Source organism: Heloderma suspectum, chromosome 2, assembly GCF_057233095.1.
Source record: "Heloderma suspectum isolate Gila_16-S chromosome 2, 16-S_ref, whole genome shotgun sequence".
In the NCBI taxonomy this organism is placed as follows: Eukaryota; Metazoa; Chordata; class Lepidosauria; order Squamata; family Helodermatidae; genus Heloderma; species Heloderma suspectum.
In genome coordinates, this window is record NC_139459.1 from 211,407,526 (window position 1) to 211,428,049 (window position 20,524).

General features: G+C 44.1%; 3 protein-coding genes across 8 annotated transcripts in view; 2 read left to right on the forward strand and 1 right to left on the reverse strand.

Moving 5' to 3' along the window:
* The first annotated feature begins 134 nt into the window (after window positions 1-134).
* Window positions 135-3,817, forward strand: OXLD1 (oxidoreductase like domain containing 1). Its single transcript, XM_084837588.1, has 2 exons — window positions 135-251; window positions 983-3,817. The coding sequence occupies exons 1-2, from the start codon at window positions 180-182 to the stop codon at window positions 1,433-1,435; spliced, it is 525 nt and encodes a 174-aa protein (XP_084693714.1). The 5' UTR covers window positions 135-179; the 3' UTR covers window positions 1,436-3,817.
* Window positions 981-20,451, forward strand: PDE6G (phosphodiesterase 6G). 4 transcript variants are annotated; one of them, XR_014788209.1, is made up of 7 exons: window positions 3,752-3,843; window positions 6,102-6,215; window positions 9,056-9,262; window positions 12,063-12,103; window positions 13,784-13,849; window positions 18,425-18,564; window positions 20,139-20,451. XR_014788209.1 is itself a non-coding variant. In XM_084837591.1 (5 exons), the coding sequence occupies exons 3-5, from the start codon at window positions 9,117-9,119 to the stop codon at window positions 13,858-13,860; spliced, it is 264 nt and encodes an 87-aa protein (XP_084693717.1). In that variant the 5' UTR covers window positions 981-1,062; window positions 6,102-6,215; window positions 9,056-9,116; the 3' UTR covers window positions 13,861-14,117. The 4 variants fall into 4 exon arrangements, 3 of the variants coding, with proteins under 3 accessions (XP_084693717.1, XP_084693718.1, XP_084693716.1); XM_084837591.1 differs by lacking the exons at window positions 3,752-3,843; window positions 18,425-18,564; window positions 20,139-20,451 and adding an exon at window positions 981-1,062 and having other exon boundaries at window positions 13,784-14,117; XM_084837592.1 differs by lacking the exons at window positions 18,425-18,564; window positions 20,139-20,451 and having other exon boundaries at window positions 3,140-3,843; window positions 13,784-14,117.
* TSPAN10 (tetraspanin 10) overlaps window positions 15,829-20,524 on the reverse strand; it is a 63,791-nt gene continuing 59,095 nt past the window's right edge. For all 3 annotated transcript variants that reach the window (XM_084837586.1, XM_084837585.1, XM_084837587.1), the window contains one exon: window positions 15,829-17,265. In XM_084837586.1, the coding sequence (XP_084693712.1) occupies window positions 16,896-17,265 (370 nt within the window). In that variant the 3' untranslated portion in view covers window positions 15,829-16,895. The remainder of the gene's footprint in view (window positions 17,266-20,524) is intronic.

Sequence of the window (20,524 nt, forward strand, 5' to 3'; positions counted from 1 at the left end):
CGCCCCGTCAATTTCCCGGCCCAGAATCCCTTTCATTGGTTCGGTCGTTCGAGCTGGCTGAACACGCCTGCTTGTATCGGGATTACGTTTAGTCGGAACGGCTGCGCCTATTGGGTGAGGCGGGTGTCAGTCTTGGGGTGGAAGGGGAGAGGGGGCTGTTAGGGCAGCTTCTAGGGGAGATGCTGTTATTGGGCGCTGTCCGGTGTAGTCGAGGGCTGGTGGGGTCTCGGGGCACCACAGCCGCTGGGCAGGTGAGAGATGGAAGAGGGGAGAAGGTCAGAGGGCGAAGTGAGCTCAGACGCCGGGGTTAAGTGTCATGCTGGGAGAATCAAAAGATGCCCTCCAAGCGTGTTGGACTACACGTTCCATCATCCTCAGCCAATGCGGGGATGGTGGGTGGTGTAGTGAGTCACATCTGGAAGGCGCCAGGTTGGGGAAGGCAGCCAGTAGGAGAGGGGAATTGTCTTCACGGCTGGTTGTTGGGAAACAGGATACAGGACTAATCACTGAGAATGCCCTGTCTGCAGTGGCCACCAGCCTACTAGCCATCCAGAACTAGATCTTAAAGAGCAAGGGGGTACATATGGAAGAAAATACTCGTCAAAAGATGCCCCGAAAGCAAATGTCTGCTGAGGTCTGCCAAATTCAGAATCTTGGCCCTTTTAAATGGACTTTAGACAAACTTTTGATGTTTAATATGACTGATTGGTTTTATTTGGTTTTATTGGCTCCTGTTTAGTCTCTGCTCGCTGTTCTTTTTGATGGCTTTATTGTAATATTAAGTTGTTATTTTGTTGCTCTCCACCTTGAGAATTTTGTATTAAAATTACAAATGTCCAGAATAAATAAATGAAATCTAGCAGGCCAGATCCTGGGTTGCTTAGACTCTGGACCATGGGTTGGATATACTGGAAATAGAGAAGGGGGGTATAGAACATTTTTTATCAGTACTGAAATTTAATTCTGCTTTTGTTCTTGCTAGGAGTGCTTATATCTGTTCAGGCACCCCCAGGATAGTAGTACTACAGTTCCTTCACTCCTGGACAGATCCTGTCACAAGAGGTTAGTTAATATGTGGAAGCCACCTGCAGTGCTGATAGACAGTGGACAACGTGACATCCATGCAGATGCCCAGGGTACTAGTTCCCAAAATGCCACCTCCCTGATGGACAAAGAGTCTAGCTCTAAGGAGGAGGCTGCCTCTCCAAAGGACAAAGAGCCTCTTTTTGCCATACCGCCAACACTTCTCCCTCCCACAAATTGTTGCATGAGTGGATGCCACAACTGTGTGTGGATTGCTTACACTGAAGAGCTTCTGAAATATTACCAGGATGGTGGAGATCAGGCATTAGCAGCTGTGGAGAAACACATACAGGATGAGAATATAAAGATGATCTTAAAGATGGAAATCAGATTCCGCATGAAGAAAGACTGAAACTGTTTAGCTTGTGCAGCTACATACCTCACACATGGCCACAGCAGATTTTGAAGGAAAATACATTCTATTTATTTCTGGTCCTTTCTGAATAAGAAACTGCAGGTTTTTGAAATATTTATGAGTTCTAGAATTCTCAGACCTATTGGTGGGATACACTAATACGAGTCCATAATATTCTGCTTAAATTTAAACTACTGTGCTTAAAATGATGTGGCTCCTATGCTATATAACTTGTCAACTATATTTTGTTACTCGCATCATTTTGCCCTGCAGTATAGCTAGATCACATTGGCCTTGTGGATGGTATTGAATTGTAGGTAAGGAATCCTGATTTCAGCAGGGCAGCCAAGGCCAGGTGAACTCTTCCTGTGTCACACCTTTATTTATTACATTTATATCCTGATTTTCTTCCATAGAATTCAAGGCAGTGTAAATAGGATCCCCAGAAGATCTCCGGTCCAGGTATTGACCAAGTTGTTGTATAATGTGTCTTCAGACCACAGCCCTGGCTTTACCCATAAAGCCCTATAGCATTGGATGAGCCCTTAAAGATCAATTGGCCTCTTCCCCCTATCAGTAACTAAACCATGAAGGCTCCTGGGATTAAGGTACAGGTCACATTCATACACAGGTCAGTGCTATGAATAATAGATCACAGGAACATTTCTGTGCAGCAATCTAGTGTGCACTTACTTAAGAACATAGGAAGTGCCCTTATACTGAGTTAGACCTCTGGTTCATCTAGCACAGTTTTGTCAGCACTGAATGGCAGCTGCTCTCGAGGGTTTCAGGCAGGGGTCTTTCCCAGCCCTACCTTGAGATGCCAAGAATTGAATCTTCTACATGCAAAGCAGGTGCTCTACCACTGATCCACGACCCCTTTTACTTGGAGTAAGTCTCTTGAGCTCAGCAGAAGTTACTTCTGGGTAAACAAGCAGCGATCACACTCAGTAAGCCAGATACATGGTTCATTTAGCTAAATATCTTGTCTTTAGCAGCACTCCAGGTGAACGGACAGAAGCACAGGCTTCATGGTTGCCCTGGGACTGCGGAGCTGAAGGGAAACATACTCTGGGCTTTGTCACTAGCCATAAGACCACTGGAAGGTTGCATGCCCCGTCTCCCAGGAAGAACATCATGGCAAGGGGAAGACCAGCCTGGATTCATCCATCATCCTGTAAATGGGCAGCAGCAGGGTGCTCAATTCCTCCTTCCATGCTAGAAGGAATACAGTGCTCCAGCTACCAGACGGCCTGGGCCTGCAGACCTGAAAGGAGGTGCACTCTGGCCTCTGCCATCAGCCAGAAGACCAAAGGCCACTGTGAGGCTGCACTCCCTGCCTTCCAGGAAGAACATCATGGCAAGGGGGAGAACAACCTGGCCTCACCCATCGCCTAGTGAAAGAGGAGCTGCTGCGATGCATGCTTTCCTCACCGTTCCTTTCTCTTTTTGTGTCATGTCTATTTGATTATGAGGCTGCAGGGAAGGATTGTCTTATATTTTAATATCTATATAGCACGTAGAAAATGTTAAGTGCTTTTATAAGTAAATAATACCAATGATCACAAAAAGCAAAGGTAGCCATGCTTGGCCATAGGAAACATTCCAAAATCCGTATTAGGGCCATACCTTTATTAGGCCAACTGAAGATCACAGAATAGTATGCAGGCTTTCTCCAGAACACTTTCAGGAGAACTCAAAAGCTTGCACAATATTTTGTGAGCTTGGGATGTTCTAATAAAGATATTGCCTTAATAATGGAGTTTGGAATAATAACAATTTTGACGTACACTGTACACCACTTCCAGTTACTGGCTACATTGCTTTGTTTTGATATCTGGATGTAGCTATTGACTCTCATCTTTTGTCAGATCACGATTTGGGCACACTTGAGCATGAAATCTCATCCCCTGAATACCTTAGCTATTAGTTGTTGATGTTTCTCTTCCTTATAAATTGATTGGGTATCATTATTTATGTAGGGGCATCAGTGTACATGGCACTTTATACAGAAATATTTGTTTTATTTATATATTTATTAATATCCTGCCTTTCCTCTAAGGAGCTTACGGCGGATTAGATGATTTCCCCTCCCCCTCCCACATTTTATTCTCACCACAATCCTGTGAGGTAGGCTAGCCTGAGAAGGGTGACTGGCCCAAGCTTCCCCAGTGAGCTTTATAGCTGAGCAGGGATTTGAACCTGGGTCTCCCCAGTCATAATCTAGCACTACCTCTATACCACACTAGTCTCTGTCCTGAGGAACTTACAGTCTATTAGGAGTTTGTCTACTTCTTTCTGCACCCCTACATTACTTGTTTTGTTTTCCCTTCTGCACATTATTAATAATAAATCAATGATACTGCATTGATACAAAGCACTCTTCATCGATGGATTTCAAAGAGGTGAAAAGATGAACTGTATTTTTGATGTGCCTGGGGAGGAGGGGGTTTATAATGGCAGAGCACCAGTCAGTAGGATGATGATGGTATTTGTATAGTGCTTTATATATGGGAAGTTCAAAGCAGTAATCCTTACAGCTACCCATAGACTAGATCTGGGATAGGCTATAGAAGTGAGTGGCTGGGGACATCTGAGGCAAATTTTGCGCTCACTTCCAACAGTGCTGTCAATTGTAGCTCCTTTACTTTTTTCCATAGAAATGAAGGGCTTCTATTGATTTCTATGGGTGAAAGAGAACTTGCATCAAAAGTAGGGGTGGCCATGTATCCTACTTTACAGAGGACTGTTGTCTATTTGGAGATGTCCTCTGTTTGAAAGGCTGTCCAGTCTCAGTCCAGTTTAAAGATAAAGAACCATCAGAGGGGAGAAGAGGGAGGGGCCTTGAAGTTGCCCATCAACTGGACAGCAGACTGGGCAGGTTACGGGGTCACAGTCTTCCCCACTATAGTAAGATTTATTCTATTTCTCTTTAAATTAGAGTAATTATTTTTACATTTGCATCTGCATATATAAATTAGTATCTGCATATTGTATGCAGAGCTGTGCCCAATTTTGGTGATGTGCCACATAAGTGGCACCCTAACCAAAAGTGTGCATTTCCTCTAGGCCAAAAGGGATTGCATGCTTGAAACTCCAGTGTATCAAAAGACATATATTGAATTGGGATTTCTGTATAAGATGGTTGTTGGGGAAAAATGCCTGTTAATGTGACACATAGAGGAAGAGCCTGTAGAACTCTAGGCAGCAGTGGCTGCTGTTTATGGTTACCAACTAACCAGGAAAAAAACTGTCATGGCCTGCTCTTATACCTTTAGCAGCAGCCTGATGGGCAGAAATCAGCAGATAAAGCTTTTCTCGAAATGAACAGAAACGTGACTCCTATTAAAAGAACCAGCTGAAAAGCTGGGAATCCTAAGGAGGGGAAGTTTCCATTTGGCTGAGAATTCATCAAGGTCAAACTAACTAACAATAGCATTTTGTCATCTGTGAAATCCATGAACCCCCTTTCAAAGTGTGGAGAGAACATGTGCAAAATGTTGCATTTCCTCTGGTCTTTCCTAGAAAAGCAACGTGAATCACCCTTGTCCTCTGCCTGCCAGAACAATATCACTTGCTATCCCTTCCTAACCCCCTGCGCAGAAGCAGTTCTCAGACAGCCTAATCGCAGGTCACTTTAATGGAACTGCTGAACCTTCTGCTAATTACAGCTAGCTAGACTTTTGCAAATAGGATTAAGCTATGCTAGTTCTATGCTAAATCAGCCCAGGTGGCTTTATAAAGAAACCCTTCTAAAATTTTGCTTTGTGTTTAATTTGGTGCAATGGCATAAAACAGGGTACCAACATTAGTTGGTGGGAATGTTAAAAACCAAAAAGGAACACCAGAAATCTTTAATCCATTTTCCTATGTGGCGTTCCCGCAGGCAGCCCTTCGTATGTGAGCCTTCTTGCACAACGTGTTCAGATACACCTATCCTGTAAGCCAGGGCTGGGGAATGTGTGGCCCTCCAGATGTTTCACCCCAATTCCCACCATCGCTGACTATTGATTATACTGACTGGGGCTGATTGGAGTTAGAGTTCAACAACATTTGGAAGGCCCACAGCCCTGCTTTAAGGTTTCAGCTAAGGTTAACAACCTTTTTACCCTTTCCTATAGCTGTGCCTCTGACAGCAACTTCATGGACAGATATTTGCCAGTGAGTATGTTTATCTTCATGCTATGAAAAGCTCCATATGCCCATTTCTACACATCAAGCTGCTGTTAAAGGTGCAAACACAGGTCAGACTGCTTGCTTTAAAAAAAAAAAATCTGGTCAGAGGGCAAGACCACTAAGAATATGTTTGCCTTGTATTATCTCTTCCTCCCCAATGGGGGAAGAATGGTTTGCAAGCCATACAGAGTAAACTTAAAGGCGGCCCTTTTGCTTAGGAATAAGCCTACTAGTGTACTAGCATTGGGACCCATAGCTGCCTTGGGCCCCTGTAGCTTGCTATCTCCTGTCAAGTGACCACTGCTGTGGTAAACAGCTGGTGATTAAAGGGAAGTACTGTGTGCATCATCTTGCACCATTGTATGATGCCTCAAGAAGCCCTGCCTGCAGCCATAGCCTCCGACAATCATCCCAGTAGCTGGTTGTTGCAGACCTTTTTAGACAACCCCCTGCTTATTTCTTAGCCACCTCTTTCCCAACTAAATAGATGCACCGGAACTTGAAGTCTGGATTACTCTGCTAGGTGCTTCCAACTTTCTTGCACCGAGTCTTGCTGTTCCTGCCAAAACTGAATTGGATTATATCAGCAGTGCAGATATAGGTGAGTATAAAGTGAAGACACAGAGATAGGATTTACATTATTTTATTGCAACAGTGTTGGAGTAAGTAACAGAGTCTTGTGTCACATTAAAAATGAACAAATTTGGTATGACATAAGCTTTTGTGGGCTACAGTCCACTTCATCATTTGCACGAAGTGTTATTCTAAATTATCAGGTAAACCTAATTGGAAGGGGGGGGATTTCAAGTAGTGAGATCAAGAGGAAATATAAAAAGTACAGACAGTGACAATTATATTAATACATGTAGCGTGATAAAACCTGTTATCCCAGTTCAGGCTCCAGGTGATAGAATGGAACTTCCTGGTAAATTGTAATGCAGAAGTTTCATGCTTCAGTCTCCCTCTGTTCAAGAATGGACCTTTTGAATTCAGGAGTAGGGTGTCCTAGGAGGTTGAAATTTTCCCTCACTAGTTTTTGAATATTGCAGTTTCTGAATACTGCAAGTTACCCCCCTGGAAACTGGCATAAAAGTATTCAAACCTTCCAGAACCTCATAAGGCATACACAGTGACATGATGCTGTGGAAGTAATATTCTGTACTGGCTCTAGAGACAACGGAGGCAGATATTTTACCCTATCACAATAATGTTCAAAATGTTTCCCCTACATTTAGACCTCCAACCCCTTCCCCTACCCTGAACACACAAACCATAAACAATGTACCTATCATTGAGGATGACACTGGATTAAAAATAAGAGTTATAATCCTATTATGAGAGCTCAATAAATCTAACAACCCCTTTGAAGAGCTTCTGCAAGCTAGAGGTACACATGCTGGTAACTGTTAAGGCTTGCTACAGTGTTTCAAGGGAGTGCACCATCTGTATCTGGTAAGTAACAGCTTCTTTACGTTTTTATTTGGCTTATAGTCACCAAACTGTCCAGCCACCAGCCAGCTTCAGCTTTCATCTGGGCCCACTTGTGATTTGTTCCTTGAAATGCATATCCAGCTGTAGGAGGAGCCTCCGTGGGTGCAATGGAGTTGGGTTTTGCAAAAATATTTGCTTAGCCTTGGGATGTCTTAGGACAAGTCAATATCTCTCAGCCTAACCTTTCTCATAGGGTTGTTAGAATGAATGAGATCGATGCTGCAATGCTATGCAGATAGATCGATAGACAGACAGACAGACAGACAGACAGACTGGTCGAATTGAACTTGGTGGGACTTCCAAATAATATGTACCAGGATTAGGCTGCAAAAACTGTACAGCTTTTTGTAGTTTGACAATAGCTATTGTCAGCAATATATAACAAGGAAGTCAATGGATACTGGAGCATGGAAGTAGATGTGAAGGGTTAGACTAATTCTGCATAATTAAAAAAATAATGAAGTTAATTAATTTAAACATTTGAACCATCGCTCACATTTGATTTGAACCATGATCTTACAAAATGGCTTCATTTTTTAAAGTACTACAAGGAAACCATTCTCAAAACAGCAACTGAGCTGGCAAAGTCTTCTTTTTTTATGAAATATAATTCCCTGATCTATGTGATTCTAGTTGGAAGGTTTAACACTGCTGATGCTGGGAATTGCAGAGGTGATCTTATTTTGAAGGGAGATGCAGCAGTTTTCAGAGGAAACAAAAAGGAAGTCCTTCTCCCTCCCCAATGATAATCTTACAAGCAAGTGTAAATATTAGCAGAAGCGTTTTCAGGGTTGGAGGATATGGAGGAGAGAAAACCATTAATCAGATTAGCATTTATCAGTGTGTTTCAGGGTGAGCATAAGAAATGCTACACTGGATCAGACCAATGGTTGATTTATCCCCATGTCCTAACTCAGGGATGGGGAATGTGTGGCCCTCCAGATGTTGTTGGATTGCAGCTCCCAGCATCCCTCACCATTGGCTATGCTGGCTAGGGCTGCTGCCCAACTACATCTGGAGGGCCACATGTTCCCCACCCCTGTCCTAACTGGATAGGAGCCACTAACAAATTCAGGATTTCCCAAGACAGAGCCCTGGAGCTGCTGAGGGCATGTCTGCACCAAAGCAAATTCAGCCACTCATTCTGTCTGCATTGTGATGGTTGCTGCCCCATCCCCTCTCTGCACTGTAGTGTGCCAAGCATGCTGCCTTGCCAGGTGCATCTGTGCTCAGTCACAGGAGCAACCATGGGGCTCTCTGTGCAACATCATTCTTGTCTCCGTGTGCACTATTTGTCTCACTCCAATTTCAAGTGATGAAAGCTGGAATAGAAAGCATGAGTTGTCAGTACAACAGAAGAAGGCTTGCGAAAGGCCGTGCCTTGACATGGCCAAGTCATCCCCCGCTGATATTTCCTGAATCCCACCCCAAGTTGCTACTTTTGACTGGCTCCAAAAATTATAATCTGTATATTTTCAGATGGAAGAACTCGTCTTTCAGCATCAGCCCAAGTGTGCAGAGCCAGCCCAGCCCAGTCACATGAGCTAAAGCAAAGGAGTGTGTATTTGTACCTTAGAAAGTTGAAATGGCTGTAGCGGAGCAGTGGATTGGAGTGGTGATAGTGGGGAAAGTTTATCCCATGTACTAACCATTAGTTTACCATCTGCTCCTTAGTCTGTGAATGATGATGAACCCAAACCTGCATGTTTGGAGGTCTATAAAATGGTACACTCTAGTAAGAACTATTAGTAAGAACTAGAAGGGGAAAGCTCTATCCTGGGATCAAAAATGTGCCTCCTCCTAATCTAGAATTCTGGCTTCTCTAGTGATCTCCATTGATGACTGGAATATGTCCTCTGGGTGATGGGATCAGAGTTCAGCAGATCACATATTTTTTCTCTGCCCCGTGTTAGACTTGTGCTCTAATTATTTCTCTCTTCTTCATAACAGATTAAACCACAGGAATCCACAAGTTTGTGGGGGGCCAAGGTGGCATTCCTTCACCACAGCAATGAGCCTTGAACCTCCCAAGCCAGAGATCAAATCAGCCACCAGAGTGACTGGAGGGCCTGTCTCCCCCAGGAAAGGGCCACCCAAATTCAAGCAGAGGCAAACCAGGCAGTTCAAGAGCAAGCCACCGAAGAAGGGTATCCAAGGGTGAGAGATGAACTGTTGCTTGGGAGAGGAGGGTTGATTCCACTTTCCTCCAGAAGCAAATATAGGCTTCTTTATCCACCGGTGTTACAGCCACCTTCCCTACTGGTCCAGGAGCAGCTTTAAAGCCAACATTTTAGGCCCAGAACTCCGTACACCAAAGCCAGTTGTAGAAGACACCCCACTTCAGTTCTCCCCTCACACAATTAGAATCATGTGAGGGGGGAAAGTGGGGCTGTGCTCACTGGCCCCATCTCCATTGTTGCATCCCCTACCAGCTCTGCTTCTCCATTGTCCACATGTTGGGGCTGAAGATCTGAAGCAGGGAGCTTGGCTCGACAGCCATAGACTTCCTGTTGGATTTAGAATCCTCTTCAGACCTTCTCCCTTAAATCGTGCAATGGGGATGCAGTGGATGGGGTAGGGCCATCTTGAGTGTCCCTTCTCTCACCCTCATGCAATTGTAATCATGTGAAGGACTGAATGCCCCAATGGGGCTACACTTAGTCTGTAAACTGATGCGTGGGTCATGCATTTGGTTGGGTTTTCCCTGGCAAATCTGAGAAATATTCCTTTCTCCCCACCCCCATCCCACTGCAGCCCAAATGGCTCCAAATTTCCCTAGTATAGATTGCCCCAAGTGCAATAATTTTTAGGGATTTGGACAAACCGGGGCATAGGGTTGCCAAAAGTAAATGTGAAAATCTTCATGGTGGTAACTGCCATAAAAATGTCAGGTTGACAATCCATGGAGATGCAGTGCTCCATCTGATTCTACCAAGAGAGCCAGTGTGGTGTAGTGGCAAGAGTGTTGGACTAGGAGCTGGGAGATCCGGGTTCTAGTCCCCACTCGGCCATGGAAGCTCCCTGGGTGACTTTGGGCCAGTCACAGACTCTCAGCCCAACCCACCTCCCAGGGTTGTTGTTGTGAGGATAAGATGGAGAGGAGGAGGATAATGTAAGCCGCCTTGGGTTCCTTGTGAGAGGAAGAAAGGCGGGGTATAAATGCAATAAATAAATAAATAAATATTCCCAACATAACATTCTTTTTCCAGGAGAAGGCAAAGCTCTCAAGTTTGCAACCACACAGAACAGAATGATTTCTTACGAGTTAGCCTGCCAGCCTCCCATGTGAACCAGAAGGCTGGAGTGCTTACTCATGAATCAATCTGTTGGTTGGGAAGGCTCCATCCAGCTGTTGTAACACTCCTCTTTGCCAGCAAATCTGGCTGAGAAAGGTTCCTGTACAAGCAGTAAATCTGATCCCTCTCCATCAGTGAATCTACTCATTTGCTTACTTAAGAACAAATTTTCCTCATAAGAACATAAGAAGAGATGTACTGAATCAGAACAAAGGCCAATCTAGTCCAGCATTCTGTTTACACAGTGGCCAACCAGCTGCCCCAACCCCCCGTGCCCATGTTCCCCAGCAACTGGTACTGAGAGGCATACGACCTCTGATACTGGAGGTCATATACAGCCATCATGACTAGTAGCCATGGATAGCAGCCGTTCATAGCCTCATCCTCCTCGTAATGACTCTTCCATCATCATGGAGAAGTGCATTCCTTTTTAATATGGAACTCACTTTCCTACAACCAAACTCAGAAATGCAGCACTTATCAGTGATGTGGCACAAATTGTACCAAGTTATCCCAGAAAAACTGCTGCTGTAAAAACCCCTTTAGGCTCCAATTCTTACGTACACTTACATAAAAGTAATCCCTATTGAACTCAGTGGGATCTACTTCTAAATAAACATGCATAGGATTGGGCTGGAAGAGTCTGGCCATGTCTACACGGAATATATGTTTATCTCAGGTTGATGTGCATCTGGCAAGCCCCTGCACCAGGGGAAACAAGAGCTGCACCTTGAGGAAGGGTCATGGTTCAAAGGTAGAGCACATGCTCTGCGTACACAAGGTCCTAGGCTCAATCCCTGACATCTCCAGGTAGAGCTGTGGAAAATCCTGGAGAGCCACCACCAGCCAGTGTAGACAGTACTGAACTAGATGGACCAGTGATCAGACTCTGCATAAAGCAGCTTCCTATGGGTCTACAATGCACTCTAGTATTCATCTGTCTTGTGTGCTGGCATTGCAGCAGCTAGAAATCAATGTGGATGTAGCATGATGGCATGCTACAGTGCTTTTCTTTAGGTAGCAAGAGCACAACGTTTGAGAGTCCCAAGCATGGTCATAATTCTGTCACCATACAGCTGGCCCTCCCTGTTTCTTATTTAATTTGTGCATATGCATATTCTCAACATACACACGTCTTAAACTTTAAAAAAGAAATTAAGATATATATATTTAAGATATATGTTGTTTCTCTTTTGCTTTTACCCTGATTTTTTGGCTATATAATAAAATTAAAAATATGGGGGGGGTGCTGAAACCTAAGTGAGTATACCACACATTCCATTGGATAAAACTCTAAATACTGTATATAATAATAATCATTATAACTATTAGTATTACTAATGCAGCTAATTTTGTGTTAGGCACTGTAGAAATAATGCAAGTGTAGCATTTGCATTGTGTGTAGGTTGTGTTGCTCAAGGAGTCTGTGGTAACGTTGCCCACCTCCCTTTGGTGAGCATTGTGCCATGCATGAAGATTATTGCAACCAGTAGTTGACCTGAGACGTGGTAAGCTTTTGAATGGAAAAACAACCATTCCCCTTAAACCACCCACAGGGAGTTCCTTAAAGCGGTTATATTTCCACAGTTTGGAGTAATGATCCACAAATGATAAAAAGCCAAAAATTTAGAGGAATGCTTCCTCTCTCTCTTCCTCTGCAGATTTGGTGATGACATCCCTGGCATGGAAGGTTTGGGAACAGGTACGGAGGAATACTATTTATTTATTGTCAGCGTATGGATTTATCGCAATAACTGAAGATATGCTATGGCAAGCCTTAGTATAAGCAGGCTCCTTGCAGTTTACCCTACAGCCTGATCCAGCAGTTTTAGGCCTGGATCTTTGACATGATGCCATGCCTCTGTCTTCCCGACTGAAAGCATTCCTACTGCCAGTAGCTCTCCATTTGTGTCTGGCCTTTTCCATGTAGGTTTGGCAACATTTGATTTTTAAAATTCTGAATGCTTCTTGGGGCTGGAGTCTGGGGCAGGTGAGGGAGCAGGGCCACATGGAGAAATAGGTGTGAGAAGAACCCCCACAGCTGCCCCTGCCACATCACCACGTTGCACTGCTACTATCCATCTTTCCTTCCTCGGCTCAACAGAACTTATGAGGGAAGCTATGGAGAAATCACATCCATGCACCCTGCATTCTCACATGTAGCAGTGTGTAAAACAGTGGGCAAGGGCTGAGTTCAACAACCTGGCACTCTACTATGCATGGATGCAGTACATGGGGTGGTGGAGGAGTGGGGAACCTCTTTCAGCCTGTGGGACAAATTCAATTTTGGAAAAGCTGTCTAGGGAACCCCAGAGGGTCTGATTTAGCTCCCAAGTATGAGGTTCCCCACCTCTGCATTATATAGTTTAAGCATGTTTACTATGTGAAAATGAAGCTTCTTTTTACTCCCCCCACCCCAAAAAAGGTAGCTCCATTTATCCAGTATGTAAACAATGCATCCTCAGATCTTCAGGTACCTACTACACAGTAATCCTTTTGGACAGGAATACTAACCTAGAACAAGATAGAAATATGAGTATGAACATAGTTTTTAATAAATGTGTAATATTTTGTGAACAATGGAAACTAAAACACAGGCACTGTGTTGAACGTTATATTTTTATTTTACTTTATTTTGTCTTTTGCTATTATGTTTATAATATATATTGTACAAGTATATATGCTTGTTATTGAGCATATATGCAAATAGAAAGGTTTATATTGCTATATGCAAAACTTTTATTTAAAAGGCAACTGCCACAGGGGTTTAAAAATCATCCAAGCTGGTTTATTTCCTGGGGTGCTCCCAGACAGACAGCTCCTAGCACTACCAATCAAAAGGTGTTGTAGAATTATTCCATCTTTCCTTCCTTAATGGATTTTTTGTGGGAAGAAAAAAGACAGAAGAAACAGGATAGGGGTTTAAAAATGGAAGATATCATCTGCCCCCTCCCTGTTAAAATTCCATGAATGAAGCAGGGCGTTTGCAGAATAAAAGCCTCATCTGGAAGCACACCTGGTTTGTTGACAACCCAAGATCCATGTAACTGAAGGAGAATCTCTGTCCTCAGGGGTTTTGAGCAATTGGTAAAGAGCTGACCTCCCTTTTATAGCCATGCCAAAGCACTGCTCTGGCCATAGAGCCTATGGCCATAGCACATGCAGTGGTTGGTAGAGCAGCTGCAGTCAGGTGTCTCTTTCTCTCAACACCGCTACAAGACAGCTCAAGTGCTTACTTAAAATTAGCTCTGTTTATGATTTTTACACCCCCACAATTGCTCGCTCTAGCTTTTGGGGCAGATTCCACCTCTGGAGTGTGATAGCTTTTGGCAATAAGTATATATGGATTGCTTTGATACTAGCCCTTCTCTCTTTCTTTCAGATATCACTGTGATCTGCCCCTGGGAAGCTTTCAGCCACCTGGAGCTCCATGAGCTGGCACAATATGGTATCATCTAAACACACAGAGACCAGAAATGGGTCTGCATGTGTATGCTTTCCCTTCAGCAGCAGGACAGCTTCTGTGATCTTCCTTTTATCTATGGTCCTAGCTCTGCAAATTAATTATCCCCGTAATCATCAGCTCTTGTCTTCCAGCAATTGATAAAGCCAAATGAATAAACATTTGGCTTGACTTCATGCTATGGCAGCTTTGATTTAACTTTCCCCTCCTGCAGTAAAATTGAAAAAAAAAAAACCTATAAGCTCGAGAAGTGACATCTGAACATGTACAGTAGTTCCCCATTTTACTGTGACCATCTCTTCTTTCTTATCTGGGTCCTGCATGATAAGAGCTTTAAAGCCGTGGATGATCTCAAACAATGGAAACTATTGTAAGATTCCTTATTAAGATAAAACATAGAAGTGGGAGGGCAGAGAGGAAAGGTCAGGGAGACTGTAGTTGCAACAGGGAACTTTTAAGATTCAGAGGATGATAGGATGGGAATGCTGAAGTGGAAAGCAATAAGACTGAACATGTTAAGATGTCCCTACTGTGGATATAGGAGAGGAAATAGTTTCCATAGAAAGACCGTGGAATAGCCTCAATAATTTTTCAAAGTAGGTTGGATACGTTTTCATAAATGTGGTGGGGTTAATCATGTCTTTCTAGGACACATGTGGACTAGATGATACCTTGGGATTTTATCAAGCCCCATGGGTTTTTAAAAAACAAATAAAATTTCAGCTGCTCTCTAACAGAGCGACAGTGTAACCATCTAGATGTTTACTCAGAAATACATCCCACTGGATTCAATGGGGCTCACTTCCAGGTAAGTGAGCCTAAATTCTTCTCCATACAAATGTCATGTCAACATTAACTGGGATTTGGTGACCAATCCCAGCTAACTTCCAGTGCTCTTCTGGTATGGTGAACCTTCTCATCCTTCAGTGCCAGAGGAAGCCCAAGGGGAGAGGCAATGCATCTCTGTGTAAGAGACACCAGGAAGGGAAATATTCCAAAGTGCCACTGAATATGATCTATAATAATTGTTTATTCATGTGCTTTTTTTGCACATAGCGCCTCCGTCTCAGTTTTCCAGTGCATCTCTGTGTACCTTTTCCTTGCCTCCTCACATTGGACCTAGGGTGGAACAAGCCAAGCAACACTGGGGGAATGAGATCGCTCCCTCTCACTTATGCAGCCAAGCCTCTGCCCCCCTTTGCACTAACTTATCTCCTCAGAGCTAGCCTGGGCACAAAGGGGCAACCTGGGCTGCACCTGAATGAGCTTGCTTCCTGTAAGGCAAGCATACTGTGAAGGGAGATGGAGAGAAAAAAGACATCCTCTTACTCCCAGTGCAAGCTGTCCTCTGTCTCCCTTTGTGCCTGGCATTCTAGGAGCCTATAGGAGATGAAGATAAACACTGACTGCATTCTTCCCCTCTCTTCCACCCTGTTTTTGGGCTGTGATAGCTACAGGTCAAAGTGACAGGCACTTCCTCCATGTTCTTAAAAGGGCTGTTATTCTCCATAATGTCATTTTCCTTTCTGCTTTCAATACCAAGTGTTCCCTATGCAATTTGTTTCAAAACTACAGACAGTTCTGGGAGATGCAACCCTTTGGTAGCATGTCTAAGAAATACAGGACAGCAGTTTTGATTCCAGACAAGAGGGCAACCAACGCCTTTTAAATGGGGAAACTTTTAGTACTGTGTGCCACGAGTTATTGATTGGAGTGGCTAGAATAGGAAACTGAAAGGACTCAGGGAGCAGAGTCCATTGCTCTAATGTATAATTAATGAGAAGCAAAAAGCTATTATCAAATCAAGGAGAGCAGAGTTAGGGGACCAGCTCACCTCTTATGGCCAAAGAGCTAGCAAAGGACTGTTCATCCTCAAAGGGCTTGGCCTCCAAGAGTCAAAGAATGACACTCTGCTAAAGTTAAATACAAGTTGTTACTAGAACAGAATGAAACGTGATGAAGAAAGGAAGGTATATTTGTGCACTGTGGATACAGCTCTTCAATGCCTTCACACCAGTAAAAGTCAAAAGCCTGCCTCAACGTGCCAGTATAAAATACACTATCTTATTAGTGAAAAGGCATTCCTCAAAGCCCACTATAATATGTTTTCACTGCCCATTGTGCAGGCAGGGATGCACATAGGTAGAATTCCTCTGGGAGGTTGTTCCATAAGCTTTGCTTCCACTGTAGAGAAATGTAAGTTGGAGTAGTCGCTTTGGGAAGGTGGAGGAACACTGTCAATGGGCCAGTTCGCACTATCAAAAAGCCCACCATGGCTTATTATTTATTATTACTTAAGCCATGGGGGGTTGCGGTGCATGCCAGCAGCTATTTTGAATATTCAAGCCACAACTGTGGCTTGTCATGTCACCTGAACCCAGGGCCCATGGGTTATGCGACTGTTAAACATAACCCTAAAACAGGCCAAGAGTTCTGCAGGGGTTGTTTAACCCTCACATAGCCCATGGTCCCCAGGTCTGGATGATCCAATAACCTTGACTATTCAGGTTAGCGCCTGTAGGCACCTCAGCTCACTGTGGCTTAAATGAGCCACAACAAGCTGCTGCAATCACGCGAACCTGGCCATTCCTTCATCTTTTCCTGAAGCCAGTTCAAGGGTTGGAAGTTGTTCCCACACCCAACTCAGAAACTCACTTTGAAAAAGGGCTACAGAAAACCAGTTGCCGGATTTGTAGGGGAGCTGGCTAGGTATATCGCTTTCCCCCAGAAATGAATGCCAGGTCTTGACAAGCTGCTCTGCAACACTCTCTCTCTTTCTCCAGCCATACTTCGAAGCACTGAGTGAGGGTGTGTAGAAGAAAAAGATGGTACTGATGGAACAGGATACAGTTGGAGTGGAGCTGGGGAATGAGCTCCAGCAAGGGACAGTGGGAAGAATGAGAGAGAACCGGGCAAAAGCTAGAGAAATTAAAGTGTAAAGGGGCCCTCAGTCCTCCCTCCTACCCTGGGTATTAACTAATATAAGATAATAGGAGTTTCATAATACCCTGGATTTACAGTCTTCAGAAGATTATGAATAAAATCCCCTTTGTTTCTGGTGATAGGCGGATAAGTATGTTTGTTCCCTCCCACTGTAATACCGAGTCCTAGCAAAGGCAATGCCTGCTAGGAGCTTAGTGGCTAGTAATAAGCTCCCTACTTCAATCACAATCAGAAACACAAAATAGAAGGCAATTGCTCCTGCATGATTATGAAGCCATCTGCTCAGCTGGGGAACGCAGCCTCCAAGATAGATGGTGCTTTGGGCCACAAACTCCTCCAGGACCAGGGCACCAAAGCCACACTGGGAATTTGATATCGTGCCATTTTCCAGTGGATCCAGGCAGCAGGAAGCTGGAACACCACAGGCTTGCACACCTGGAGAACTGCAATTAAAATACCTGCAAGTTAACAACAGGAACAATAGTTTTACTTGCCAGTGCAGCACAAAATCCTGTCATTGCTAAGGTTCTTCCAACATCCACTTGTTTCTCCACACATACATGCAGAGGATCCCTATACAAAGAATGATGTCTCAGCTAGTAAGGCAAAGTCATGCATGGCTCCCTTTACTGCATTGGAACCTGTCCATGCGATGGGACCTGTCCATGCAAAAGGAAAACCCACATCTAGCACCTGGAGCTGCTTGCACAGTGATATCCATACATAATTGAGACTGTGCATGCATCGGCTACTGAGCTGACAGCATGGTCAGCTTCAACAGTGCTTGTTAGGACTCAGGCTGCAGCAGTTACAGAACCTGGGAACTGAGCTATCACAGCTGCAGATTAAAGTTGTGCACCACCAACCAGCTCAGGCCAAACGAGGCAACTGCAGTGAGACCAGAAGCACCAGCCAAGGAAGTGTCTTCTTAAAAAATGCACCAGAGCAGTTCACTGGTCACTCCTGTGTCACTGGTATGAGCAGCACAGAGACTATGCTCCTTGGGATGGCTACCCACTGTCTTGCGCCCAACTTGAAAACAGCCAGGCCTGGTAGTACCAATCATGTCCATGAGGTAGGAGGGGTTGTGGTGGTGGTCTGAATTCAGTCCCCTCCTTCTGTCGTTGAACAGGCGATTGCTACTGTTTAAACTGACCTTACTAATTATCTGTTCAGTGGGTACACACACAAATCCTATGCAAAGCTATTGAACCTGTTGGTGAAAATTGGTTATTCCTGCCTATGAATAAAAATGAGAATAAACTAATAAAGCAAGTTAGAAATTCTCCAGCGCTTCTCACAAATAAAGACAGCAAAACACCACAGTAAGCTATTATAAAGAAAAAAAACATTAAGGAGAGCAACGTTGGCAATGCAGACACCATACAAAAGATTTCCCCTAGCACTGGGTTTTTCTTGCACACATTGGGCCCAGTCCAGAGAAAAATGAGTCATGCTTACATTATTTGCAAGTAACTTATCCTAATTATTTTAGAATAGCTTTTTATCCTGCTATTGAGATTGGTTACTCATGGAAGTTTGCGGGTCCTTTAGATGACGTCGTTCACCTCCAGGGCATCTCCCGCACCAAATGACCTTTATTCCATTTTTTTAAAGATCGGAGATAATGAGCTATCAAATTACAGCGCTTCAGTTCTGTTTTGAGTTCCCTCATGAAAAGAGTAAAACTTGCAATAAGATGAGCTAGACCACAGCCCCATCTAGCAGCTGTATAATGAAACATATGGAAGACTCAGGTAAGGGGGAAAGGAAGGATGTATAAAGGGAGTCCATCCTGATCTTGCATTTAAAACGGAAGCAGAAAGCCCTGTTTTAAATGTGGGATTTTAAGGTGGTGTAGAGATGCTCTAACTTTCTGGATTGGGGCCTCTCAGGAAGATTCTGGTAGGAAATGAAATCAATTAGGCTTTAATCAGTCTAAAAGAAGAGCTAGCAAGAAGATAAATACAGATTAGTAGCCCAAAGAAATGTGGAGACAGTATTGGTGAACCATGATAGGAAATGGATTACATTACACTGGCCCTTTGGCCTTTATCTGGCTGACAGCAGGCAGATTTGAGCAGAACATCGGAATATTTCTACTACAGATATGGCTTCAACCATACAAAGTATTGCTAAAACAAAAATAGATGTTTTATTAGCAATTTTAATAGGGAGATGATGATTATTAATGTAATGGCATCAATGTATGTGTTGCTTTACAGCAGGAGTGGGCAACCTGTGGCCCTCCAAATCAGCTCCCATCAGCCCTAGCCAGCATAGCCAATGGTGAGGGGTGTTGGGAGTTGTAGATCAAAACATCTGGAGGGCTACAAGTTGCCCATCCCTGCTTTACAGAGAAACGTAAGGGGAAGGGGAACAGGTCTGTGCTACAAGGGAACTTACAATCTGAATTTCAACAATTGTGGAGATTAAAGTGGATATGAGGCAAAGGTAGATTAATAGCCCAATTCTATCCGTGTTTACTTAGAAATAAGTTTCAATGAGACACATCCTCTAGTAAGCAGTGGACCCAAGTATTTGTTGTTGTCTGTTGCTGACAAAGAGCTGTGAAGCAGTAGGTTGAGGGGTGGGGTGGAGATTTCAGTTGCAGAAACACTGGGGGATGGGGGTTGAATCCTTCCTCCACCTGCCCCCCTTTTCCCCGCAACTCTTCCCCCAGCTGCTTCTTTCTCAGCCAGTCTCAGAGATGAGAAATAAATCTAGATGGTGGACAAACAGCTTAAGGGCGCAATCCTATCGGGATTCCCGTCAGCCTCTGAACTCGAAGGCTGATGGGGATCCTATGCAGAGAGGGAGCAGCACAGAGACGATTTTCGCCTCCTCACTCCCCCCGCTTTGTATTTCAGCTAGACAGGTGTTTTCACCTGTTTAGCTGAGGTGACGGGGAGGGACAGAGGCTGGGGGAGGCTGGGGACAGCTGGTATCCCTGCTTCCCCAAACCCCTCCCCTCCCCTCCCCACCCACGGGAACTCCCCCATTCTCTCCTCTCCAAGGTTGCAATTGCAACCTTGGAGAGGCAGCTGACATGTTTATCTCCATGCTGGCTGCGAGGGGGAGGGGGTGGGGGAGTTCAGACTCCTGGGTCCAAGGCTGGAGCACTGTCTCTGACCTCAGATCCAGGAATCCTAAGAATCCTATGGCCCCCTCAGATGCTGTCTAGGGACCATAGGATTGCTCTCTAAGGGGAAGTGTGTATTTGACTGTCTCTCTCTTTATAAACTGACAGATGAAGAAAGGGTTCAGCACCTCCTCCTGCCTCTCTGCTGGAAATTTTATTGTATTGTATTTTTTTTAAATTAATTTCTAGACACTCCTCCCCCTGAATCCAATCCCCTACTGCTGCTTGGTGGTGACCTGTTTGGAAACATGGATCTCCTGCCATCATGTGCAGTATTGCAAGACTACAGCTGTACAGCACTCCTATTTTAAGCACGTTTACTTGTAAGAAAGTTCTACTCTAAGTCTACACAGGCTTGCTCCCATAATATTTAATCTATATTTGATAATTTAGCAGATTAAACACTGTTTGACCTGACAGCATTTTTGCATTCAACCTATAGTCAATTGTTATATTCTGGCTCTACAAAACCAAATAAAGTTTTTGTCTGATACCAAGAAGCAACCAGAGAATTGGTGATGAGTAGGATGTTTGGAGAGCTGGGCTCTGGGCATTGTCAGAGTGATAAGAGCATG